The 24,212-nt window shown below is 32.0% G+C and overlaps 2 protein-coding genes across 3 annotated transcripts in view; both read left to right on the plus strand.

Moving 5' to 3' along the window:
* Window positions 1-3,686, plus strand: part of LOC145305732 (uncharacterized) — a 104,686-nt gene extending 101,000 nt beyond the window's left edge. For both annotated transcript variants that reach the window (XM_080147486.1, XM_080147497.1), the window contains one exon: window positions 2,143-3,686. In XM_080147486.1, coding sequence (XP_080003612.1) covers window positions 2,143-2,724 — 582 coding nt within the window. In that variant the 3' untranslated portion in view covers window positions 2,725-3,686. The remainder of the gene's footprint in view (window positions 1-2,142) is intronic.
* Window positions 3,687-10,591: 6,905 nt separating this feature from the next.
* Window positions 10,592-24,212, plus strand: part of Kap3 (kinesin associated protein 3) — a 45,055-nt gene continuing 31,434 nt past the window's right edge. Inside the window, exons 1-14 of the mRNA XM_080147510.1 lie at window positions 10,592-10,751; window positions 11,697-11,830; window positions 13,619-13,744; window positions 14,138-14,203; window positions 14,976-15,034; window positions 16,465-16,540; window positions 16,870-16,958; window positions 17,524-17,606; window positions 18,227-18,324; window positions 19,292-19,427; window positions 20,290-20,418; window positions 21,416-21,596; window positions 22,093-22,145; window positions 24,095-24,169. Of these exons, the coding sequence (XP_080003636.1) occupies window positions 10,719-10,751; window positions 11,697-11,830; window positions 13,619-13,744; window positions 14,138-14,203; window positions 14,976-15,034; window positions 16,465-16,540; window positions 16,870-16,958; window positions 17,524-17,606; window positions 18,227-18,324; window positions 19,292-19,427; window positions 20,290-20,418; window positions 21,416-21,596; window positions 22,093-22,145; window positions 24,095-24,169 (1,338 nt within the window). The 5' untranslated portion in view covers window positions 10,592-10,718. The remainder of the gene's footprint in view (window positions 10,752-11,696; window positions 11,831-13,618; window positions 13,745-14,137; window positions 14,204-14,975; window positions 15,035-16,464; window positions 16,541-16,869; window positions 16,959-17,523; window positions 17,607-18,226; window positions 18,325-19,291; window positions 19,428-20,289; window positions 20,419-21,415; window positions 21,597-22,092; window positions 22,146-24,094; window positions 24,170-24,212) is intronic.

Below are 24,212 nucleotides of genomic sequence, written 5' to 3' on the forward strand. Positions count from 1 at the left end.
AATTGGAAAGGAATACCCAAGACATTTATATAGCTTCCTTGAAAATTCTTGATATTCAGATCAATATTTTCCGACAATATTAGACAAACAAATCTTACTACTAGGATAAAAAGAAGGAAATACAACATTTATTAATTTTTTTATAATGGTTCTTCAATAAATGATAAAGGAAATCATTATAAAATTATAAAAAATAGACTAAAGTTTATTTCGCGCAAAAAAAACCAGACCCCAAATTAATTTTTTTGCATAGTTAGGGCAAATCCAATGTGTCTGGTTTTAAGCTTTACTGCTGGGATAACATATTAGTATTTTATTTATATTCATCCAATCCAACTAATATAAAAATAGTTCAGTGTAGAATATCTTAGTTTTAGTTAAGAATGTATTTATAATTCTAAATAGATTATTATTTAAGAATCAACAAATTACTCTTAGAAACAAAGTTTATTTATACTATACTAGGGGCTACGCTCCTAGAAGCCTCTAGGTGCATTTAGGTCAAATCCCCCACCCCAATTTTTTATTTGAATTTTAAAAAGATATTTTTTGAGAAGGGCATTTTTAATTGGGAGGATAGAGATACCCTCCAATAAAACAGTTAATAACCTTCTCTAGCCTAAAAGATAATTTGCTGTAAGGGAGAATCATATCGGTTTTAGCAGTTAGTGAGATCCTTTGTACAGAACAATAAAAAGCTTACTAAATTATAAAATAGGATTTAGTTTTACATGGTATGTTGATATAATAACAACTTTTTTCCTTTTTTTCTTAAAATTTGTTACTTTTTTATCCATTTTTATTAAGCACCTCAAAGTGATTTTGAGCCTGACCTTGCATGTGCCAGTTAAGAACAAATTCTATGCAATTTTGTTATTATCCCGGCGCAAAAATATTCAATGTAAAACCTTTTTTTCAACTAGTTTATTAAGACATTTTTACTTGAAACTTTTATCATGGCCCATAACTAGGGGGTTGGGTTCTCCCAAGGCTCGGCACCCATTTTTAAAAAAAGTGATTGCACGGCTGCGGATTAGTGAGTAAAAGACATAAAGAGAGAGACAAGACTATGGGCTGTTTATTTACACTGGTCCCCAAAGATTGATAATAACGTTTCCTTATTTGTTGGCTTAACAACTTTGGAGACTTTTAATGAATTTTAATTTGTTGCTTTGTTAGGTTGAGCGACAAAACTTTTCAACCATTAACTGTAATCTACAGAAGGGGTAATTTAAATTATACTTATTGAGGATGTAGATCAATTTATCGGCCATTGTCTTATCCTTTAGATCCATGTAAATTAATAAAAAATTGCGGATCATCTGTTGTGATAAAAAATAAACTTTAGCCTCAGCTTTGGTTATGCGACTTTAAAATTTGTTTAAAAATTTTTTTTACTCTGCTGCGGCTGCCGAGCCTAAACTTGTACCACGGGGGTTATCTTGCATGATTCTATGCATAAAAATTTAGGGGAATTTGGGTTTGGTTTTCAACGTAAAAATATATAGGATATGTTTTAAAATGATATGGACAATTTACATAATAATGACGATTTAGTTATATATATTTTCATACAATATAGACAGGGAATATTGGTACAAATTCTATATAATATTCTAGCATAAATTTTAGAAGACATATATTTCTGATATCGTTTTTCTAACAGTCATGATCTTTTGATAACAATTGTTAAAATGTTACAAAAGAATCGTTTAAAGAAAGAAGGTTTAAAAAAAGCTTTAATTGCAAATAAAAAGACAATCTATTAAATAAACTTTTTATGGTGTGAAGCAACTGATCTTGAGAATTGCTTGTCCGAATATGTTGTACTCTTCAAAAATCTTTGTTCGATAGTTAAATTGTATTATATTATTAGAAGCAACTTATAATGCCTTTAAAAATGACTTCATACAATACAAATGACCAATGATATGCCAGTATTACCATTGATCAATTGAAATGTATATTGGCCAAACAGTGGTCATTTGTATTGTATGACGTCATTTTAAAGGCATTATAAGTTGCTTCTAATAAAATGATACAATTTAACCCTCAAACATTGGAATGGTCACTTTCATTTAAGTAAACTTTTAAAAAATATAATCTCTAAACCTCAAAATTTAAATATTATTTTTTCTTTAGATTATTGAGACATCATCCAGCAGCACCCCCAGCCTCGAGGAGAACGAGATCGAGCCCGTGCAAGAGCAGCAGCAACTGAAATCCTTCCCACCCACCATCCCCCCGCCACAGCAGACATCCGAACAGACTGCTGATGAATCTACTAGCACCCCCAAGAATTCCAGGTTCACCGTCAACCTGGACGTGACTGTTCGGGACGGAAGTGAGGAGAAGGTCTCTGGTGGTGCCGCAGCCTCTCTCTTTGACAAGAGTGCGCTGTATGACAAGTACAGCAACCGCAAAAAGGCCAGCAGCATTTTCTTGAACAGAGACCAGTCTGCTCAACCCTGGATTAAGGAAGTTCAACCACAACAGCCTGAACCAACCTCATCCACAACGCCAGTTGTGGCTGTTCCTAACTTCAGACCAGCCGCTATCCTGGGCGCAAGCAATGAGCGGATACGCAGCTACGGCGGCCGCCAGCTGTCGCAGTCCGACTTTGAGCGCTCCATCCTGGGAGTGTCAACCGCTCAAGAGATCTCCGTCAAGTCTACCATCTGTGTTAAGGGCAAGTGCTTCGACCCCAATGAGTTGAAATCTTAATAATTGCACTTCCCTTGCACTGCAATGAATGAAAACAAAGTTTTTATTCTAATCAAAAAGACTTCCAAAAAAATGACACTTCGGGTGGTTAAAATAAAAAAAAACTCAGTGAGTTTCGAACTTGTTGCTCAAGAAAGTTGTGAATATCAATAATAAAGCACACAATACAGTAAATTTATCTATTTTTATGTGTGATTGTTTTTCTTTTTTTGTTGTATGATTGTTTAGGTGTTTTTTTGTTATTTATTTATTTATAAATTGGGATGCATCTTTTTTTGTGAAACGAACAAATGTAAATATTTTTTTGAGAATGGTGAATGGTATGCTCGAACGAATAAAGGCCATATTTAAACTTAAATTAAATTTAGTTTTTTTTACATTCTTATGTTATTTTAAAGCAATATTAGTTCATTTGCTTTTGTTAAAATTGTACCAAATTTTACTCATCCCAAAAACAATCAAAATTATTTTTCCTGTTATTGAGTCAGATGGACATGTTTTTAGAATAAAGAATAAAAATTTTCTAAAGGTCAATTTTTTATATTGTGTTTTAATGAACAATAAAAGGCCCTTTTTTGATTTAAATGAAAGTTTAAAAATGTTGTTAAAAAACTTGTCTATCCAGCTGTATTATCCTTGACCTATTAGATTATTAATTAATGCACACACATACACACAAACACACATTCTATTGCCATACCAAAACATTTCAACAAATTCAAGGTAATTTAAAACTTTTTAACAAAGCTTTTAAGTTAATTATTGCATTAATAAATAATCTAATTATTACCCCTTTTAATAATTATTGTGAAAACAAGAATCTCTCTCCTTTGTTAATTATTCATAATGTATCATTTATTGTGATGTTATAATTTTTTTTATCATTTTGTTACCATTTTTTGTTATTTATTTTATTTATCACCTATTGTACCTTCCTATAATTCCTGTAATAAATTCTTAAATATAAAAACCAAATCATTTCTATATACAAGGTCATTGCGTCTCTATGCCTATCCGTTCGGGCTGGATATAAATCACATTTTATTTTGTCCGTCTCAGACATTTAAAATTGTCCTATCGATTTCAAACTTTGCATGTAGATTTCTATAACATTTAGATACGATTTAGTAAACGTAGCAACTCTATAATAGTTACCAGAAAGCCCGTACGTTTATTTAAAACATTTGATTTTTAACCTTTTTAATAAAAAAATTTATGTTATATAATTATCCTATTCATCTGATTTTTGGAATACTGATTACTCTTGAAACAAGGAACCATTATATAAGCGAAGCATCTCAATAATGAAGTCCCAAAAAGGTAAATATGTTCTTGAACAGTATCCTATATTTAATCATTTTTGCAACATTTTTGTTTCAACTAATTCATTTATATTCTGCTCATTCAGTTCTGCCACTCTACAAGTGTTGATGTTCGTTTGTCCTTTCATTTTACAGCTCCACTTTATGGATGTTTTCATCCTTGTTTATCCGAAAGTCTAGTTTGTTAAAATTCGCTTTAATAAAAGTTGCATCATCCTTGTTTAATTATTATTGTGTATGGAGTATTTTTATTAATTATTTTGATTTAGTTCGGTTAGGTATTTATAAATTCATGATATGAGTTTAATATATTAAATCAGCAATCAAACGATTAAATTTGTGTTTGCCCAATATTTTATAAAACAAGGATGATAACATCCATACAAACAATAAATGTATGAGTAATATACTATATATAATCCAATTAACAATCTGGATTCTGTGTTGGAGACCCTTTTTGTATGCTAGCAAATTGCTTTTTGCTTTTTTTGTAGCGACTTGGCTGTGTTAATATTTACGGCGCCATTGGATGATGTTCAAGACCCTATTGAAAGTCGGCACAAGGTCCACGTGGTGGGGCAAACAGTTATTCAACTCCTTCCCTCTATATTGTTTTACCTTAATATAAAAAAAAGACTTGAATTCGAACTTTAGAACATTTTAGAACATGAACACTTGTAGAGAGATTCAATGAGCAGAATAATTATTCAAAAGTATAAACAAAATTGTTTATAAACTTGTTGTAAAACCCAGGGTTCTGTAAGAGCAAACTTACTTTTGGGGGCTTGATAATAGAGATGACTCGCTTAAAATATTGTATCTTGTTATCCTAGGAATTATTTTTCTTCAAAATTAGATGAATATTATTATAATTATATCATTCAAAGATTTGGTAAAAAAAAATAAAAAATTTGCATGTTTTAAACGGACTTAGGAACTTTCTGGTAACGACTATAGAGTTTTTACGCTTTTTAAATCGTATTTAATTGTTGCAAGAAAACTTAATGAAAGATTAATGCTATTTTCATATTAATTTAAATCTTAAGGTGTAAGACAATGGATGACTTGATTTAGATGTATTTCCAAAATCATGGTAAATAAATTAAAATAAAATCTTTGCTTGAAAAGTTTGGACAATTTGTGTTTGAAACCAACAATTTAAAATTCTTTAAAAGTAGACACAGTTATCGGGCCAACGAATAAGATAACGCGGTAGTAAACTTTGGATACTTGAATTATTTAATATGTTATACGTGTAAAGAATGCCCTGTCAAAGTTTTATTGACCTTAAGAATAGATATTGACTGTTTATATAATAAGGGATGATTGAGTTAAAAATAGCATAGCCATACAGAAATAACCCATATACATTGTCTACTTTTTTTGTATTTACTTGGCAGCACAACGTTTTTGCTATGCAATATAAAGCATTAGGTCTTATGTATGTTGATATCAATCCACCAAGAAACTTATTCTTTAATATATATTTTAGTAGAACTAATTAATGTTTGACGATTAGAGTAAAACAATAGAGCGGAAAGGTGTTAGATAACTATATGTCCTCTTCCCTAGGACCCTGTGTTTAATTTAAGTTGGGCCTTCGAAAATCAACCAATAGCGTCGGAAATATTACTACAAAAAAGTAGCTACAAAAGGGTAATACAGTTGGTTGTCTGGTTATACATCTATAATAAAGATTTATTATTTCCGTCTTATAGAGTAGCTGCGCTGCATGTTAAAAAACTACTCTGCTGATAATGTATGTATGATAGGTAATGAATATTACGCGCGCATGACGCACACACCCACCTATTTAAAATTCCTTTACGCGCACATTTTCTATTGTCATACTTTGTACGTACGCTTTATCCTTACTTTTGTTCTTATCTTGATCAAAGTTCCAGAGAGAGAGGGGATAATAGGCTCTTTATTACGTTACGCTAGTCCAAAAATTTTAATAACGTTTTCTTATTCGTTGTTTAGCAACTTTGAACCTTTTAATGAATTTTTAATGTTTGGTTTATTAAGTTGAGTGTTTAAACGTTTCAACCACTAATTTTAATATACCGAATGAGTAATTTTATGTATAAACAATGGGAATGTACATCAATTTATCGGCCAGTGTCTTATCCCTATAGATGCCTGTCAAAATTACTTTCTGTTGCTTATTTCTTTAACATAAACTATTGTCTGCTCCCCTTGTTTTTCTTATATCTAAGAGGCTTAGATATAAAATTAAATAGCCTAACACCATCCCAGGACATGTGTAAAGCTTTCATCAAAAGAACTCAATGAAGAATTAAAATATATCGATATGTCAAGCTACAGCCATTAAAAACATTACTACTTTGTGTAATACTAGTTGCGTCTTAGGGGAAGGACTGAAAAGGTCCGGAAATTAGCCTAAAACTACCCCAAAGACATTTATAAGGCTGCCCTAAATAGTATAACCCATTTGGTCCAGCAATTTAGCTTCAGACAAAAAAAACCTTACTACTTTATACTACAGTATGATAATCTTTTTCAGAATAAATTTGAAATAAATTTAAAATTTAATTATATTTTAATTTCTATTTTAAGATGACACAGCCAAATTACTAAATGGACACATGAGAGAGATATTGAAGAGTTTTGTTAACAATATACAAATTACATGAGTTAGCATTTTATATTCATAATAAAATTTAATAGGATTATATAGTTATAGGCCAAATTCATAAATGTGTTTAGGTTTAAGCTTACATATTAAAACATAAAAATTCTAAATAAATCAATAAAAATTACCAATTACTAGTCACCAAAGTTTTATAAGTTTCACAACTTTGGGAACTTTTAAAGAATTTTGATTGTTTACTATCAAAACGTTTCAACAACTAAGTGTAATCTACAGAAGAGGTAATACTGTGTATCATCATTGGGGATGTAGATCAATTTATCAGTCATTGTCTTATCCCCTTAGATCCCTGGAGGCTTAAACTGAGTTTGAAAAGAATAAACTGTTGTTATTTCTAATATAAATCCCAAAATAACTATTTTACAGCTGTCAGATAGCTACCAATTTGCGACTTAAGCTACTACAAATATAAATAATACTAGCGGCGGTGCCTCTAACATTAACTGACTATTTGTGTAAAGGGTAGGCAAGGTAAAAAAAATAGCCCAAAACCATTCCTAGGATCTCTGTGAAGCTCCCCTAAAAGTAAAACCTCTATCAGTTAAATAGTTACACAAAATATTAGGCTTTAAATGAATTTAAAAAAAACCTTAATACTTTATAATGTTTAGTAGTAACCTTTTTTTGTCTGAAGCTTAAAATCGCATTGACTACTGAACTAATGATGCTAAGCATCACATAGGTTCCAGGATAGTGTTAGGACCTTTTTTTAGATTTAAGCCTTCTGATGGTTTTAGGCTATTTTGTCTGTCCATTATATACCCCTTTGAATTATACAGAGCCCCTGGAAGCTAGAGGCGCAGCCGCTAGTAGTATATACACTATCATTCTTCAACGAATTTTCAAGTAAAGTTTAGTTAACATTTTGGGAAAATAAAGTATAATATAACCATTATAAAAATTGTCCAAATGTCGTCTTGACAGTGGTTTTAATTGGTTTCTGTTTTGATACAAAATAACCCTTGTCTTGCAGTAATGTAAAGGGATAAGACAATGGCCGATAAATTGATTACATAGCCAATGTTAATTTACAAAATTACTCCTTCTAAAGAATACAAATAGTGGTTGAAACGTTTGGACACTTAATATAGCAAATAATCAAAACTCATTTAAAGTTCAGTGCCAACGATTAAGAAAACGTTATTATAAAATTTTGGGGACTAGTGTAATATACAGTCCATTATCCCTTCACTCTCCCTCTGAGCTTGTCTAGTCTCTGACAATAATATCATCAAAATAAATCCGTGTTCTAATTTTATAAAAGTCAGGGATTTCCAAGGATAAGACCAAAGAGAAGACTTTGTATACCTTACTTATAAACTATCCTGTCTATACATTGAAGCTGTTGGTGGAAAATTTTGAACAATGTGACCTTGTATGAACCTATTAAGATTAAATAAATCTTATAAAGTTCCTTATAAGATAACTTGTTAAAACTTTGGTTACCAGCATTATTTATATTCCATTGTCCAATCCCATCCTTGATAAAAGTACAGTACTTGTTTTGTTCAATTCTTAAATTAGGTCAGCACCAAAACAGCCATGAACCAATTTCATTTAATTTTTAAAGATTTAATTTTTTAACATATTACGAACTTAAAATACAAAAAATGATAATTAAAAAAAGTTTATAGGTTTTACTTTTACTTTGTTTTTCAAGAAAAATATTGAAATAAGGAAAACGGAGGGAAAAAACAAAAATTGTAAAAGGTAAAATATGGTTGTGAATTATTGCTATGTGAAACATGGCAACATTCATGAGAGCGAAACTTAGATCAGAAAAACTAGCGTTTTATTTAAAGAAGGTGTATCAACTTTTTTGCTTTTTATTTAAGATAGCTAGCCGGTTCTTTCAGTAAGTAGTAGATGTAAAATTTTTCATAGAATTCAGATATGCAATCGGTTTTTTTGTAGACCTCTTATTTTTTAAGTAATTTAAGTTTTTTAAAAAAATAATTAAGTCGGTTTTAAGGTACTAAAACGCAACAAAATAAAAGAAGAAAATGGCCAGTATGAACAAAAATAGTAAGATCTTTAATTTGACACCTTACTTTTAAAATTCTGTTGAGTAATTATTGAAAAAATCTATTTTTTTAACCTCGGTTTAATAAAAACTTTAGACCTAAATATTTCTCCAAACAGACATAAAAAGCATGGGTTCATATATACCTTTAGAATCAGAAAAATATTACGAATCCATTCTAAGCGAAATTGAAAAAGTTTTAAAAAATTGTAATAAAAAATAAAAAAAATAAAAGTTTATTTTAAGAATTGTAACTACTAAACTAGCCAATCACAAATCGCGAAAATTGACGAATCGCGAAGCTTAACCTATAAAGTTAACCAATAGAATTGCCAAAAAAAAGGAGAACGTTCATACAATATATACAATAGATACTACAATAAATATAGTGATATTACAGAACATGTAAAGAATGAAAAATTATGAACAAATATGCATCAGTCTGATTATAAACTTCAAAACAATGCAGTTAAAAATACGTTGTTGTTTCTTGTGTTTAAAAAATATCTGCTACATTGCATTGTCTTTTGTTTAAATTTTTGTTCAGGTTTTATTCAAGCTAACCCTTTAAAGCCGAAAATTATGATTCTTAAAATAAACTTCTATTTTTTATTTTAGTTTTATTAAAGTTTTTCAATTTTGCTTAGAATGAATTCGTATTATTTTTCTCATTCTAAAAGTATATATGAACACATACTTTTTATGCCTGTGAGAGGATATTTTTAATTTCAAAGTTTTGATTAATCCGAGGTTAACAAAATAGATTTTTTCAATAATTACTTAACATAATTTTAAAAGTAAGATCTTTCTATTTTTGTTCATACTGGCCATTTTCTTCTTTTATTTTGTTGCGTTTTAGTACCTTAAAACCGACTTAATTATTTTTAAAAAAAATTAAATTAGTTAGAAAATAAGAGGTCTACAAAAAAAAACGATTGCATATCTGAATTCTATGAAAAATTTTACATCTACTACTTACTGAAAGAACTGGCTAGCTATCTTAAATAAAAAGCAAAAAAGTTGATACGTTTCTTTACAAAAGTGATAGAGCTTTCAGGATCCTATTAAATAAAGTAGAAAGGTCTTTTTGTCTAAAGCAAAGGATCTCGCTAACCACTAGACCGATATGGTTCTCCTTTACAATGTGCCTCCTTGAAGGTTATAACTATTTTGGCTGAGGTTCAACTCCCCCTCCCTTTCCCCTAGATGCTTCTAGGGGCGTAGCCGCTAGTAAAACAATAAATGATTTAAAAATCTACTCGTTTAAACTTGATTGTAATAATTATGTATATGGTTGCCACGCCTTTAAAAGTATAATATCGTTTGTTATAGAAATCTCTAAATCTTTACATTGGGTTTCAAATCAATTTGGCGATTATAACAAACTTACAGCTTTTAAGTTTGAACGTACTAAAGAACAACCCATGACAGTAGAAAAACTTTAAAATATAGATAGATAGGGGATAAAGGGAAATATCAGGACGTACGGACTTTCTGGTAACGATTATAGAGTTGGTACGCATATTAAATTGTACCTAACTGTTATAAGAATCATCCTGCAAAGTTTGAAATCAATAGGACAACTTTAACATGCCTAAATTAACGACAGAGAAAACTGTTACGGACGGACCAACCCTATTTATAGAAAAGCTTCGCTTTTAAAAATGATAGTGAGATAGATAAATAGGGGAAAGGGGAATATCATGAAAATGGAAGTGGGGTATAACCAAAAAGGGAAAGGGGGAGCGAATTTGGCTCCGGGGAGAACCATAGAAAAAAGGGGAATAAACCCCCGGAGTAGAAAGTAATATTGGATCGATATTATATACATTCCACTCTGTAGACGTTGTACTGAAAACATTAAACAAAAGTTACAAAAAGTATAATTGTATATTACAAAATTCTAAAATATTGAATTATTATTAAATGAATATGTGAAATGATTAGCAAGTGTTAAATAAATAGTTAGTTAAAAATGGAGGGAGACGCGAAATATTTGAAACGAAAGGTAAATATATTATTTTGTTTAATTGGACCATGTTGATGAATATACGTTACAGGTGGTTTGGCCCCTAAAATAAGAATTCTGAAATAAGGAAACATAGATTTTGAAATAACTTAATTTAATTAAAAACAGTAAAATAATAACCTAAAAGTATTTTGAAACATTATACATATCATATTTATATAAATCAGCTGTTTTTTCTTTACTTAAAAAATAAAGGTGGTTTAGACGATTTATGAATCATGGGAAATAGTAAAAATACACTTATTATTCCTGAACTAAGATAGCATTTTCCAATATTGTTTCAAAACAGATTAATATCCGGTTTAGAACTGGTTCTCAGCCATACTGAAAAATCATGTATAACGTCGTATTACAGGAAATTATGCACGAATATTTAAATGATAATCATAAAATTGATATCAGTTTTGTTAGTCAGGGACTTCTCCTTGCCTTGTTTTTTGACAATGAGAACTATGAGACATGAAATAAATAAGATAAAAAAATGTTAAGTCCTTTTTATCAGTTGAAATATACATCATATTTATAACTAAATGCAGAAAGCTTGGATGTGTATCCAACTGAGAAATTATTAGTGGTTAATTAGAAGCTTGATAACACGAGGTACTGACGGACATTAGTTATAGAGTAACTTCGCTATAAATCAATAATAAACAATGTACATCACAGAAAGTACCCAGTTTCCCAGCTAAAGTCTCTCTAAGCAGGACTTTAAAGAAAGACAAAACGAAACTAAACTTTAAAAGATTTACATTAAACAAGGTGTTTATGTATTTAGCATTGCTTCATGCTTAATATGAATTAAGATCAAAGTCCATTACAATATGTGTTAGGTTAGGTTACAAATAAAATATTTCAATGGGTAACTGTTATTTTGACGCTATTAATTGACACAATTGACAAAGTTATTTGAACTATTATGTTCAGGTGAAAGCTGGAAGCTTGGATGTCCATCCGACAGAGAAAGCCCTAGTGGTGAACTATGAGCTGGAGGCGACCATCCTGGGAGAACTGGGGGACCCTATGCTCGGGGATAGGAAAGAGTGCCAGAAAATTATTAGGTATTTGGGATCATGGAAAAAAAAGCGGGTTTCATTGTATTTTCACACTAGCTTTTCACCTACCTCTAGACCCTGCGGATGGCTTAAACATTGCGGGGCAATCATTAATATTTACATAATCTAACCTAAAATAACCTATCAAAAGCTACTGTTAAAATACGACGAAAACTACTCTTTCATTTTCTTTCCATGATCCGGTAATGATTGGGAAATAAAATCTTGCTAATGGTAAATTGGCATACTATGCTGATAACTTCCATTTTGTCTGAATGTTTTTTCCACTATTCGGCGGCTTCGTAGTCCTAATGGGAATCAACCTTTTACTATTTTAGAATCTTTTAAAGTCTAAACCTTACCCAATATGGCAATCCCTATTAAAAAAGAAATTAAAGCCTACAGACGGGTTTGAATTTAAGGCTTAGTCGCAGCTGACACGCGGCTACAGAGTACTGTTTTTATCGATTTACCTTTTTTACCCTTGTTCTACAATGCATGAACATAAAACAATTTGTTAGAAACTGTTGTAAAATGCTCTTTTTCTATCAAGATTTACTATTTCTAAATAAGATTTAGTTAATAGGCGAAATTTGCCATTAAAAACTTGAGTTTAACAAAAATGTGAACAAATCAACATGTTTTAATTGGATTTTTTGATCTTGATTACATTCTCATTTTTATAAAAAGTCATCAAATAAGGGTAAAAATGTTATAATTTGGTTAGCTAGGCTTTTAACAATTAACAGTCGGGGTTGGGGAGGGGGAGGGGCTTGAACACCCTCAAGCCTCTCCAATTTTTCTATCTCAAAAAATTAGCCCTCTAGCTCTTATATGAGCTGATATAAGAGACTGGGAAGGGGGCTCGTTTACCCCCCCCCCCCCCCCCCAACAGAATAAAGGGTCCGACTGTTAAGGGTTAAGAATATACTAAAGAATTTACTATACAAGCAAACAGCATATCTTAATAGAATTTTTTTCTTTCTTGTCCTAAGATTACAAATTGTAATACCCATTTACTTGAATCTTGCTGACACTGGACTTTTAATCTTGTATTCATGCAAAGAAACAAGGACATTATTGTACTTACGTAGCGTAGCAATAACAGGATATTGGATCTTTAGGAATATTAATAATCACTTTAACCAATATTTATAAATACACCAAAATAAAACCATAATTGTCATACTAGCAGAAGGGTATGACATGTGGTCCATCCTATTATATAAAGTATTTAGCGATTTTTGTCTGTCCCTAAGGATCTCGCTAACCGCTGAACCGATATTGTTCTACTTTACAGTAAAACTTCGTATAGGTCCTAGGAAGGTTTTAAACTATTTTTGGGGAGGGTATCTTTACCCCCCTCCTCCCCAAAAAATATTCTTTTTTTGCTCTTTTGAAACTTAAATTTAAAATGAGTTGAGGTCGATTTTTTCCCCCTCCTACCTTAAGTGCCCCTAGAGGTTTCTAGGGGCGTAGCCGCTAGTAGATATATATAGTAATTAGGCTCATTGTTTTTATATAATGTCGATGTAAATCAACTTCCACGATTGAATATCAATAATAGCTCAGCCCTTACCACTTTAAGTAATACAATGCAGTCGACATAAACCAATGACAACAATAATTCCACGACACCAGCAATTCCAACAACGAAATTAATTTAAAAAATAATCACGAAACCTGTACGTGATTTTCAGCTGTTGTTGGCGGGCAACGACGACCTTTTTATCTGCCCGACAAATTTTTTTTAGGTTTATTTCGCTTGTTTCACTTATTATGCTTTTTTTCTAGGTTAAAGTCATTGAACAGTAGTACAGACATAACCAGCCTGGCAAGTGAAGTGATAGCTAAATGCAAGCTTATTCATCCATCTAAATTGGCCGAGGTCGAACAGCTTCTATACTATTTACAAAACAGGTAAACTCTGATAAACAAGGATGACAACATCCATATAAGTGAAGCTCTAAAATCAGATACTTTTGTAGAGTATCAGAACTAGATAAGCAAAACATTGATTTGTACGTTTAGACATAAATTTGTTGCAAAATTGCGTCAATATAGGATACAGTAAAAGTACATACATTCATCTCAAGGATTTGATTATATAATTGTCTTGCTTAAAATATTATACCTTGTTGTCCTAGGAATAGTTATTTAAAAAATTACCTGTTGTTTTAAATGGACGTATAGAGATTATTGGGATTCTACATTTTTAAAATCATATCTAACTGTCAAAGGAATTATCATGTATAGTTTGAAATCGATAGTACAATTCTAACATGTCTAAATTATAAATTTACTAAATTATAGAAAAGAGAAAGCTGGTAAGCCAGAAGACGACCAAACCTTGCGACCAAAATCTGCATCCGTCCATAGGTAAGAAAAATTGAGTTGCGAATGAACGGGACGGTTTCACGTACTTTCAAGTTCATATTTCTATATTTATTACTAGCGGCTTCGCCCCTAGCCTCTAGGGGCTTTGCCACAAGAGGTATAATTACATCTTCTATTACTTACCCAGCAGAACGGATCGCAAATTTTCGCACCTACCCAGCAGGAAAATATTTTTTGCGATTAAATAACGAATTCGCAAAATTGGTAAAAAAAATGGGAGGGGGGGTTTGTTTTTGGGGGGTTGGGGGTGTCCCACCCCCCCCCCCCCCACCCCACACCAAAATAGCCGAAAACCACCACAGGACCAGTAGTTATATTCCCTGAAGAGTAGAATCCGATCGGTTCAGTGGTTACCGAGATCTTAGCCTTCAGACGGACGGACGGACAGAAAGACATCAAGCTACTTTGTATTATAGATACTAGCGGCAAAGCCCCTAAACTCCTTTTGGGGCGGATTGATTAAGAGGTGGCAGTGAACCCTCAATTTTTAAACCTTCCTTGGACCTATAAGTATCTTTACTGTAAAGAAGAACCTCATCACTCAAGCGGTTAGTGAGATCTTTCGCTACACACAGACATACAAATAGATCCTACAATTGGTTACTTTTAAATAATCAAAAGAATAAACATTTATTAGTGGTCTTTGTCCTGAGCATAAAGGGGGATATGATATAAGGGAATTATAGTGTTATAACCAAATTATGACTTCTTTTTCCAGAAACTATAGTGTTTATCAATATACTCTATTATTTAGATACTCACCTATACAAGCAGAGTTGGAGACTGGTGAAATAGCAAATATCAATGAATTAGGTAAAACAAATATAGAATTACTATATTGCATTTTTAACACGTTATACTTGTTTATTTAAAAATTGATTCCTAGTATGACCATTGATGTATTATAATCGATATATTATTACTTGGATGTTGTACCAGAATTTATGTACTCTGATAAAGTATTACTCACAGCTGGCTTAAATATCGATACTCTTTCATCCACCCCTATTTACCCCATCCCCTCCCCTCCTACTGGATGAATGAGCTGGCCAAAAAATGAGGTCCATATTAGCTCGGTAAATTTAAGGCAAATTTTCCCCTGTCAAATATATCCACGTATATCAATTGTAATAGGGTTTAAACATAATTTTTTTAGGGGGGGGGGGGATGTTGATCTTTGGTGCTCCATTAACAAAATATGAATAAGTTCATATTTTTGTAAAGTTATTCAAAAGGTTTTGACAAAGCCCACATCTTCTTATTCATCCAGCAAGGGCTGTGATTCAACATATTGATTTCTTTTGAAATTGCTGAAATGGTGATATTTTAGTGGCGCTATGTTTGCTAAGCTATCTCAATCGTAAGTTATCATAGGTATCATCATGCAAAGTTTTAAATCAAAAGGACAATTTAACCTGTTTAAATTAACGAAAAGAGCTAATTCTTACTAACCCTATTGATAGAAAAGCGTCACTTTTAAAAGATGGTAGGAATCTTATATTCCTATCCTTTTAAGATGCTTTTATTTGTATGTCCACTCTCTTTCTTGTGCAGTTTTTATTTATTTTAAAGCCATCAACTTTACTCAACAACAGTACTCACTTTTCCCTTGAATTTTCCTCAAAATTGGAACTTAACTAAGTTTTCTATTACAGCAATTTTTTCTATATTTTAGTTTTAAAAAAACATTAAAATAGCAAAATAGCTGTAATTATGAATTAGTGTATATTTGATTTAGAACTTAGATTTAAAGCTCTTTAATATTTACAAGGAAGAATCATCCTTGTCTTGCGAATTGAAATAACAATTATACATTATAATGCAAATTTACACTTTTTTAAGCCATAAGACAGTCATAAAATTATCTTTAAAATGAGGTTGTAAACCATAATGTTTATTAACAAGATTTTGGCTATGCCTTTTTCCTGGTGCATATTTAAGTTGAACACAATTAGAAAACAAGGTTTGAGTTTGTTTGTTGTGCACATTATGCATAATATTGCTGCGCATTGCAAAATAAACTTGACTTCTTAAAATTAAAAGAACATACATATTTTAAAAAGCCAAAAGAATCAACTATAGCATTTAGAAGCATTTCTAATTGAATTCTAAAAAGTGTATGATATTGGTGCACTATACATTTCATCTAGGTACCCAAATTCAGTATCCTGTTGTACAATTTGTTGTTTACTATATATACTAAATACATTTATTATTTTTGTTTAACTTATTAATTTGTTTAGAGGATTATATAGAACAATTATATGAGGAGATACCGTTAAAAGTTCGTGGATCCAGCCTTATTTTACAGTTGTCCAGGTAAATTAAAGAATAATTGTTGCTGCTTATCCTTAAACACGTATAAAATATAAATTTAACAATCCTATGTTTTAGTTTATTATTTTCAATGAAGTCATTAAAGTAAAAAAAATAGAGGGTGCACGAGCTATATGTAACTTTACCCACTAAATGGGGACTTTGTTCTAACTTTCAATTGGGTCTATGAATATTAGCTAATAGTGTCGGAAATATAAATGAAAAGAACAAAAAACAAAAAAAAATTCGTTAGCAGACGAAAAAAGGTCCCAACAACTTGGGCCAAGAAATTTCTTAGTATTATTAAGTTGACTATTTATTTTATTTTTCAGAAACCCGGATAACTTGGAGGAATTATCACAAAATGAAACCTTACTAGGAGCCTTGTCTAGGGTTCTAAGAGAAGAATGGAAAACTAGCATAGGAAACCATTCTTTCTTATTAACATTGGTCATTTGTATTGTATGGCCTTTTTTATAAGGCACTTTAAGCTGCTTCTTTTATTTACTTTTTTGCTATGAAACAACCCTCAAAATACATTTGATTGTGAATGTATATAAAAAACACGTATAACTTATTAATAGTAACAAAACAAGCTAAGAAATTTAGGCTACTTTCATGCAATGTGGCAATTGAGCAACTAAAATCCTCCCACTTTGGATTCTGTAAAAATTGGAAATAAGGTAGTAATTTCCCTTTTCCTGACCCATGCAGGAGGCCCTAACCCTTTGGGCCTTTACCAACGGTGTCGTAACCCTTCGGGGCTACCCAATACCCAATAACCTAACCTCTCATAAGTAATGAACAAAAAAATCTACCTTAATTTCTATTTTTCTCAAAATACTTATTATACGGAAGTATTATCAGCGCTCAACAGGATACTTTTTGTTAGAGTTCCACATTAAGTTTTTATTTTGATAAGATTTGAAAACCTGATAAAGCTTTGTTTTATGTCAAGATATGAAAGAATGATTTATGTCTGTTTCTAGATTTAACCACAAATATCATTTACACATTTTTCTGTTTCTCAACATTCTCTCAGTTTCATCCTATTATAATTCATCATAAGGTAATTAGAGTTCTAAACCCGCGACCGTGGCTCAACACGTAGCGCATCTGCTCGTCGTCGGGGAGGTGATAGGTTCGGATCTCTGTCAGACACCACGTCATAAATCAGGACGTTAAAAAGGGTTTCTACTTCTACTATGTCAAAAGCGCGACATAAATTGTTATAGTAGGGGGGAAAAGCCACTTATTACCATACACAGTAGGACTTCTCAGACAAAGGTCGTGCGATCAAAAAGTTGGTTGTCTGATCGGTGTCACCCTGGGCGTTTGAGCGCGTTACACTAATATTCAAAACGCAGAGTATGTGCAAAGGTGAAGTGGAGAGGACTTGTACCCAAAGCGTCATGAAGCTCCTGTAACATCTTCACCAATTATAGTTCTTAAGCAAAGCTAATCTACAACCTAGGCAAGTACGTCTATATGCAGAGAGAGAGGGGACAATGTGCAGTTTATTACACTAGTCAACAAAGTCATCATGTACATCAATTTATCGGCACATTGTCTTATCCTTGGTCCATGTGTCTGCCAAACCTAAAATTTCAAGAAGGATATGTACAAATAAATATTTAATAATACAATTTATAGCTGACGTTTTTTAGGTTAAACTTTTTGATACTTTAGGTTGGAAGTCAAGTGATGGATATATTACAATATGAAGTGAACAGATATACCCAATGGACCACAGAGCTGTATAAGGCAAAGGGCATGCAAACATCCAGGTAAAATAATATATGTATGTGAAGGAAGGGGGCAGGACACTCCTTATCAATCATAGAATGCGGTTGACAATGTTATATTTTTAATGGTTTTATAAATTTCTTAACTCTAAAAAGCTAAATTATTAGTCCGTCATACTGCAAATTCGCCCCCTAGATGCCTTTAGGGGCAATCGTGGTTTGTGTGAGGGGACTGGGGAGTGAGTGGGTAAGTAAACCCACCCCCCTTACTCAATTTTAGTTCTAAATAAAAAAAATCTCCCCAGAAATACATGGTTATGAAGCTCCATAGGACCTATGATAAGCTACATTGTAAAGGAAAACCATATCGGTTCAGCGGTTAGCAAGATCCTTTTGTACAACAGATAGACAAACACACAGACGGACAGAAAAACTCTTAGACATACTGTTACTTTTGTAAAAGGATAAGTCATCATTACTGATTTTACGCAAATATTATCCAGGAATCTAAAGGGATAAGACAATTGCCGATAAATTGATGTACATCTCCAAAGATGATATACAAAGCTTCCTCGTCTGTACATGTAGATTACAATTTTTGGTTGAAACGTTTGGGCACTCAACTTAATAAATAATCAAAATTGACTAATGTCCCCATGGTTGGAGAGCCAACGAATAAGAAAACGTTATTATAAAACTTTTGGGACTAGTGTAATAAACAGTCTATGGTCCCCTTATTCTCTGGATAATATCCTAGTTATTTCTTTCATCGTATTATAATATACACCTTTCCGCGGATATAAAATGTAAAATTATAAGATTAAAACCGAGATGCCGAAGGCTCAGGCTAAAAAACTGGTTTTAATCTTGCGATTGTACATTTTTATATTCGTAGAAAACTGGATATACTACGATACTAGACATATTTTTTTTCTCGTATGGATGAGAACCGGTTCTAATCCACCGGATATTAATCGGTTTCGAATGAATACGAGAATAATTTTTGTAGGGCTAGTGTTGACATGGAGAAAGACAAGCTTGCTCAGGAAGCCGCGGATAAAAAGTTTGAAAATTTTGTGATGAAGCAAGAACAAACATTGCGCGTATCAATCTATCTATTGCTAAACTTGTCAGAAGATATAAAGGTTTGCATATATTTCACACATTAAAGTGCTAAAATGATAATAAATAGCGAAATATGGAAAGAAAAAAGAAGTAGCAGGTTTCGTAGTATTTTCGCAATAGCTATCTCCTATTTTTAGCCCCTTTTTGGGACTCTAACCCTGCGGGGCCAACTTCCAAACACTGCGAAGCAATAATGAACATTTTACTAACCTAAACCTGAAATAACCTATCAAAAGCTACTGTGAAATTACGACGAAACCCCCCACTTCATTTTCTTTCCATGATCCTAAATGGTCGTATATTAACTTTATTTTTCTTGTATATTTCATATTTTTAAAGTTTATTTACAAGAATTGCTATATTAAATGAGAGAAGCTCTTCATAGTGCCCAAAACAATGACATCTTAGAATACAAATGTCCAATTATAGGTCAATACACAGACTAAACTACCAGTATACATATTAAATCTCTATTATTGTATAAAAATTTACTTTTAATCAACATTGCTGCGCTACTAAGGGATATAAATATCTTTAATCAGGGATCTAACGGCATTAAACAAAGGCCTATCAATTAATGTACATTCCCAATGATGATACAAACAGTTAAAATTAGTGTTTGAAACGTTTGAACTCTTAACTTAATGAATCAACCAATAAAAATTCAATATAGGTCCCCGAAGTTGTAATTCAAACGTAATAAAACGTTTTCATAAAACTTTGGGGACTAGTCTAATAAATATCCCAATGTCCCCTTCCTCCCTGATCTATGATACTAGTTCTTTTTATATACTGCACCTTAACTTTATAATAGCAATTAATGACTATGCTAGGAGTAAATTTTCTGTATAAACGACGACATTTCCAATCTCCCTATTTTAGGTTGAAGATAAGATGAGGCGAAGAAACATAACTCAAATACTTGTTCAACTTTTAAACAGAAATAATGAGGAATTATTGATATTAGTGGTTTCTTTTCTCAAGAAACTTTCTCTGCATATCGAAAATAAGGTAATTAAATAAAAAAAAACAAGGATGACAACATATTTGAGTAAAACAATAGAGGATGAAGGGGTTAAATAACTGTATGTCCCCATCCCAAAGACCTTATGTCGACTCTCAATTCAAATCAACTAAAAGTGTTAGAAATATTAACACAGTCAAGTAGTAGAAAAAATTTGCTAGCAGACGAAAAAGTTCCTTGGAAAAGGGGGCAGGTATTTATCTGAATATAAATCTACATATCTGATGACAACATAGAAAGAGGAAAGCCCAAACAAAAGCTACTTTAATGTTTAGGATAGATTTATCCCCCCGAATAGATGTAACTTCATATTTTTTGTGAATTGTGACACATTCCTGTAAAACTTGGCACTCATACTACACAGGGATCTAAAGGGATAAAACAATGGCCCAATAATGATACATATAATTACCACTTCTATAGCGTAAAATTAAACTTGAAAAACCAATCAATCAAAAGTCCCCAATATTCTACAGTCAACGAATTCGAAAACGTTATCATAATACTTTCGGGACTATTTTAATATATAGCCTTTGTCCCATATCTCTCTGCTTGCTATAACTATACTATTTCTGTCTTATTTTTGGATATCTGTAGATATATTGTTTTTGTAAAGCTTTTGTTTGATTGGGTTTTAGATGGCTTTTTTGGCACCCAAAATATGTTACATAAAGGAGATCAATCATAGTACAAACAAATAGATTGACTATTTATTAGGTTTTCTTTAAAAATTTGGGTCATATTCAGTTAAACGTTATAACGATGCATACTAAGCGCGGATTATAATTTTGTATTAGAATATATTTGTTGCAAGAGTTTATTTAAGTGTTTGTTTGTATATGATGTATAGGTTTACCCCATTCCCTCCCTTTCTACTGGATGGATGAACTGACCAATAATCGAGTTCCATTTTGGCAAGATATATTGACAAAAAATTTTCCCCTGTCATAATATCATCCACGTATATTCTACATCCATTTGTAGGATGATATGGTGAGCGCCTCTGTGATAGAAAAGCTGGCCCCCCTGCTCTCCTCCCAGAACTCGGACCTCATCAACGCCGTGGTCAGGCTCCTGCTCAACCTCACCTTCGACAGCAAGGTCAGGGAGAGGATGGTGAAGGCTGGCATGCTGGCAAGACTCGTGGCCTTACTCCAGGATCCAGGTAGCAATTTATTTGACATAGTTATGTGAATTAGTAATTTCCTCTTTTATTCTCTATCTCTCTCTCTCTCTCTCTCTCTCTATCTCTCTCTCTCTCTCTCTCTCTCTCTCTCTCTCTCTCTCTATCTCTCTCTCTCTCTCTCTCTCTCTCTCTCTCTCTCTCTCTCTCTCTCTCTCTCTCTATCTATCTATCTATCTATCTCTCTATTTCTCTCTATCTCTATCTCTCTATCTATCTCTCTATCTATCTATCTCTCTCTCTCCGTTTCGTATGCCCTAAATTAACTGTACCTCTCTACGTAAAGGTTTACAGGAATATGGCATGTCCAACAAGCGAATTAAATCTAAAATAATATTTTGAGGGGGGGGGGGGGGCAGATAAAAAGGTCACCTTGTCCCCCAAAATCGCAAAAAAATCTGCTGAAATTAACAAATATTTTATGAATTACTACATTTGTTGGCTACAGATTAATTGATCTACAAATATTCTTTTCTAGGAAATCAGAATCCAGTATCTTGTGTGTTATACCATTTATCCATAGACGACAAGGTAAAAATACTCTTCTTTATAATGTTTTAGTTTAAACTAGGTCTCGCATTTATTTTTAGAAAATACCATTAATATTTATTCTAAATAAAACCGCACTTGTTTATATTTACATTTTTTTTATTCCTATTTTTTTCCTATACATAAAATATCCCAAACGTATGGCCTTCATTGTGACTAGAAAATGAAAAAAATAAACCTATATTTATCGAAAAAGTTAATATGAATGGAGTTTTAAAAAATTCTTGATATCTAAGTATTTACCCCAAAACTAATTCCAGAAAATAATACGCTATAATTAACTTTGTAGTTTATTAAATAGAAGAGAGGGAGGGGTATTTGGTTGTTTATTACTCTAGTCTCCAAAGTTTTTAAAATTATATATTCGTTGGCCTAACAACTTTGAGGACTTTTATTCAATTATGTTTTGTTGATTCATAAAGTTGGGTTTCCACTGATTCTAACCTACATAAAGGCAATTTTTTGTATCATCATTGGGATAACCATTGAACATCAATTTCCCGGCCATTGTCTTATCCCTGTAGATCCCTGGAAACAGTAAGACTACATAGATAAAGATTTATGATAGAAAGCTGCATATAAATTGCTACAACAATCTTAGATACACAAACTAAAAAAGAGATAATCAATTGCAAAAATAATTACATCCCTATCTTCCCCCAATGACTGCAATAAACAGCGTCGTAGAGCAGCTCTTGATTCGAATCAATATCAAAGAAAACCCATAACTAATCAAGAATTAAAGTTATTTTAATACAAATTCATAAAAGATAATGTTTTTGATTTTATACAAAAATGAAAGAAGAATTTTTTTATCTATCGTCCTACCCGTATATTACTGAACTAAAAACTCTTTCTTTATGCGTATCTTAAGTAAAACAGAACATTTTTAACACGAGAAGTGTTTTATATAAAGCTTTGATTCCCTTAGTCTATATAGAGGGGGTACAATGAGCTGCTAATTACACTAGCTATTAGCTTTATAATAAGGTTTGCTTATTCGTCGGCCTAACAACTTTGAGGACTTTTGATGAAATTTGATTGGTTGGTTTAAGTCGAGTGTCCAAACGTTCCAATCACTAATTGTAATTTTGTGTTCTAACATCCGGGATGTATATCAATTTATCGGCCATTCTTATCACTATCCAGATGTTTAATAGATCTGTTTTTCATAGCATTTGATTTTTAAAAGGGTTTATTTCTAACCCTATATTTACCCACGGCCCCTCGAGGATAAAAAAAATGTTTTTTATCTTAGCGGAAATATATCATACTATGCGAAATAATTATTAGTGAATTAAATCACGCAACCTAGTGTAAAATTGAAAATTTAAATACTATTTTTTGAAAAGTATGTAAAAAGTAATAAAATATTCTCTTTGAAAGAAAACTTTTCTTCATCCTTATTTTTTATTCTGTGTTCTATTCATAAGGTTTTGCTAGAAAAGAATCTATGTACATCCCCAATGTTGATGAACTAAATTACCCCTTTTGCAAATTACAATTATTGATTGAAAGTCTTGGAAACTCAACTTAAAGAACCAAACAACAAAATTAGCCAACTAATCGGAAAACGTTATTATAACTCTGGGGGCTTATGCAGCTTAATGCCCACTCCCCTTCCCTGCCTATATAAATCATTCTATTCCAGAGAGATTGGTCTGTTTATTACACTAGTCCCCAAAGTTTTATGATAACGTTTTCTTATTCGTTGTCTTTTCAACTTTAAGGACTATTATCGAATTTTTATTGATTAAGTTTAGTGTCCAAACGTTTAAACTACTAATTGTAACCTGCAGAAGGGTTTATTCTCGGTATCAATATTGGGGTTGTACATCAATTTATGGGCCAATGTCTTATCCCTTAAGGTCCCTGATTCCACTTGCTATCTTTCTTTAATAGTGCAGCTACTCTATAATTTGTATATTTAGGTAAAATCCATGTTTACCTACACCGACGCCATACCAAGCCTTATGAAAATAATTCTTCAATCCCAGGAAGAACAGGTAATCAAAAAATAGTGAATATTCAACTGCCCATGAAAACAAA

Source organism: Acartia tonsa, chromosome 2 (assembly GCF_053477335.1).
Source record: "Acartia tonsa isolate MP-2025a chromosome 2, ASM5347733v1, whole genome shotgun sequence".
NCBI classification, from domain to species: Eukaryota; Metazoa; Arthropoda; class Copepoda; order Calanoida; family Acartiidae; genus Acartia; species Acartia tonsa.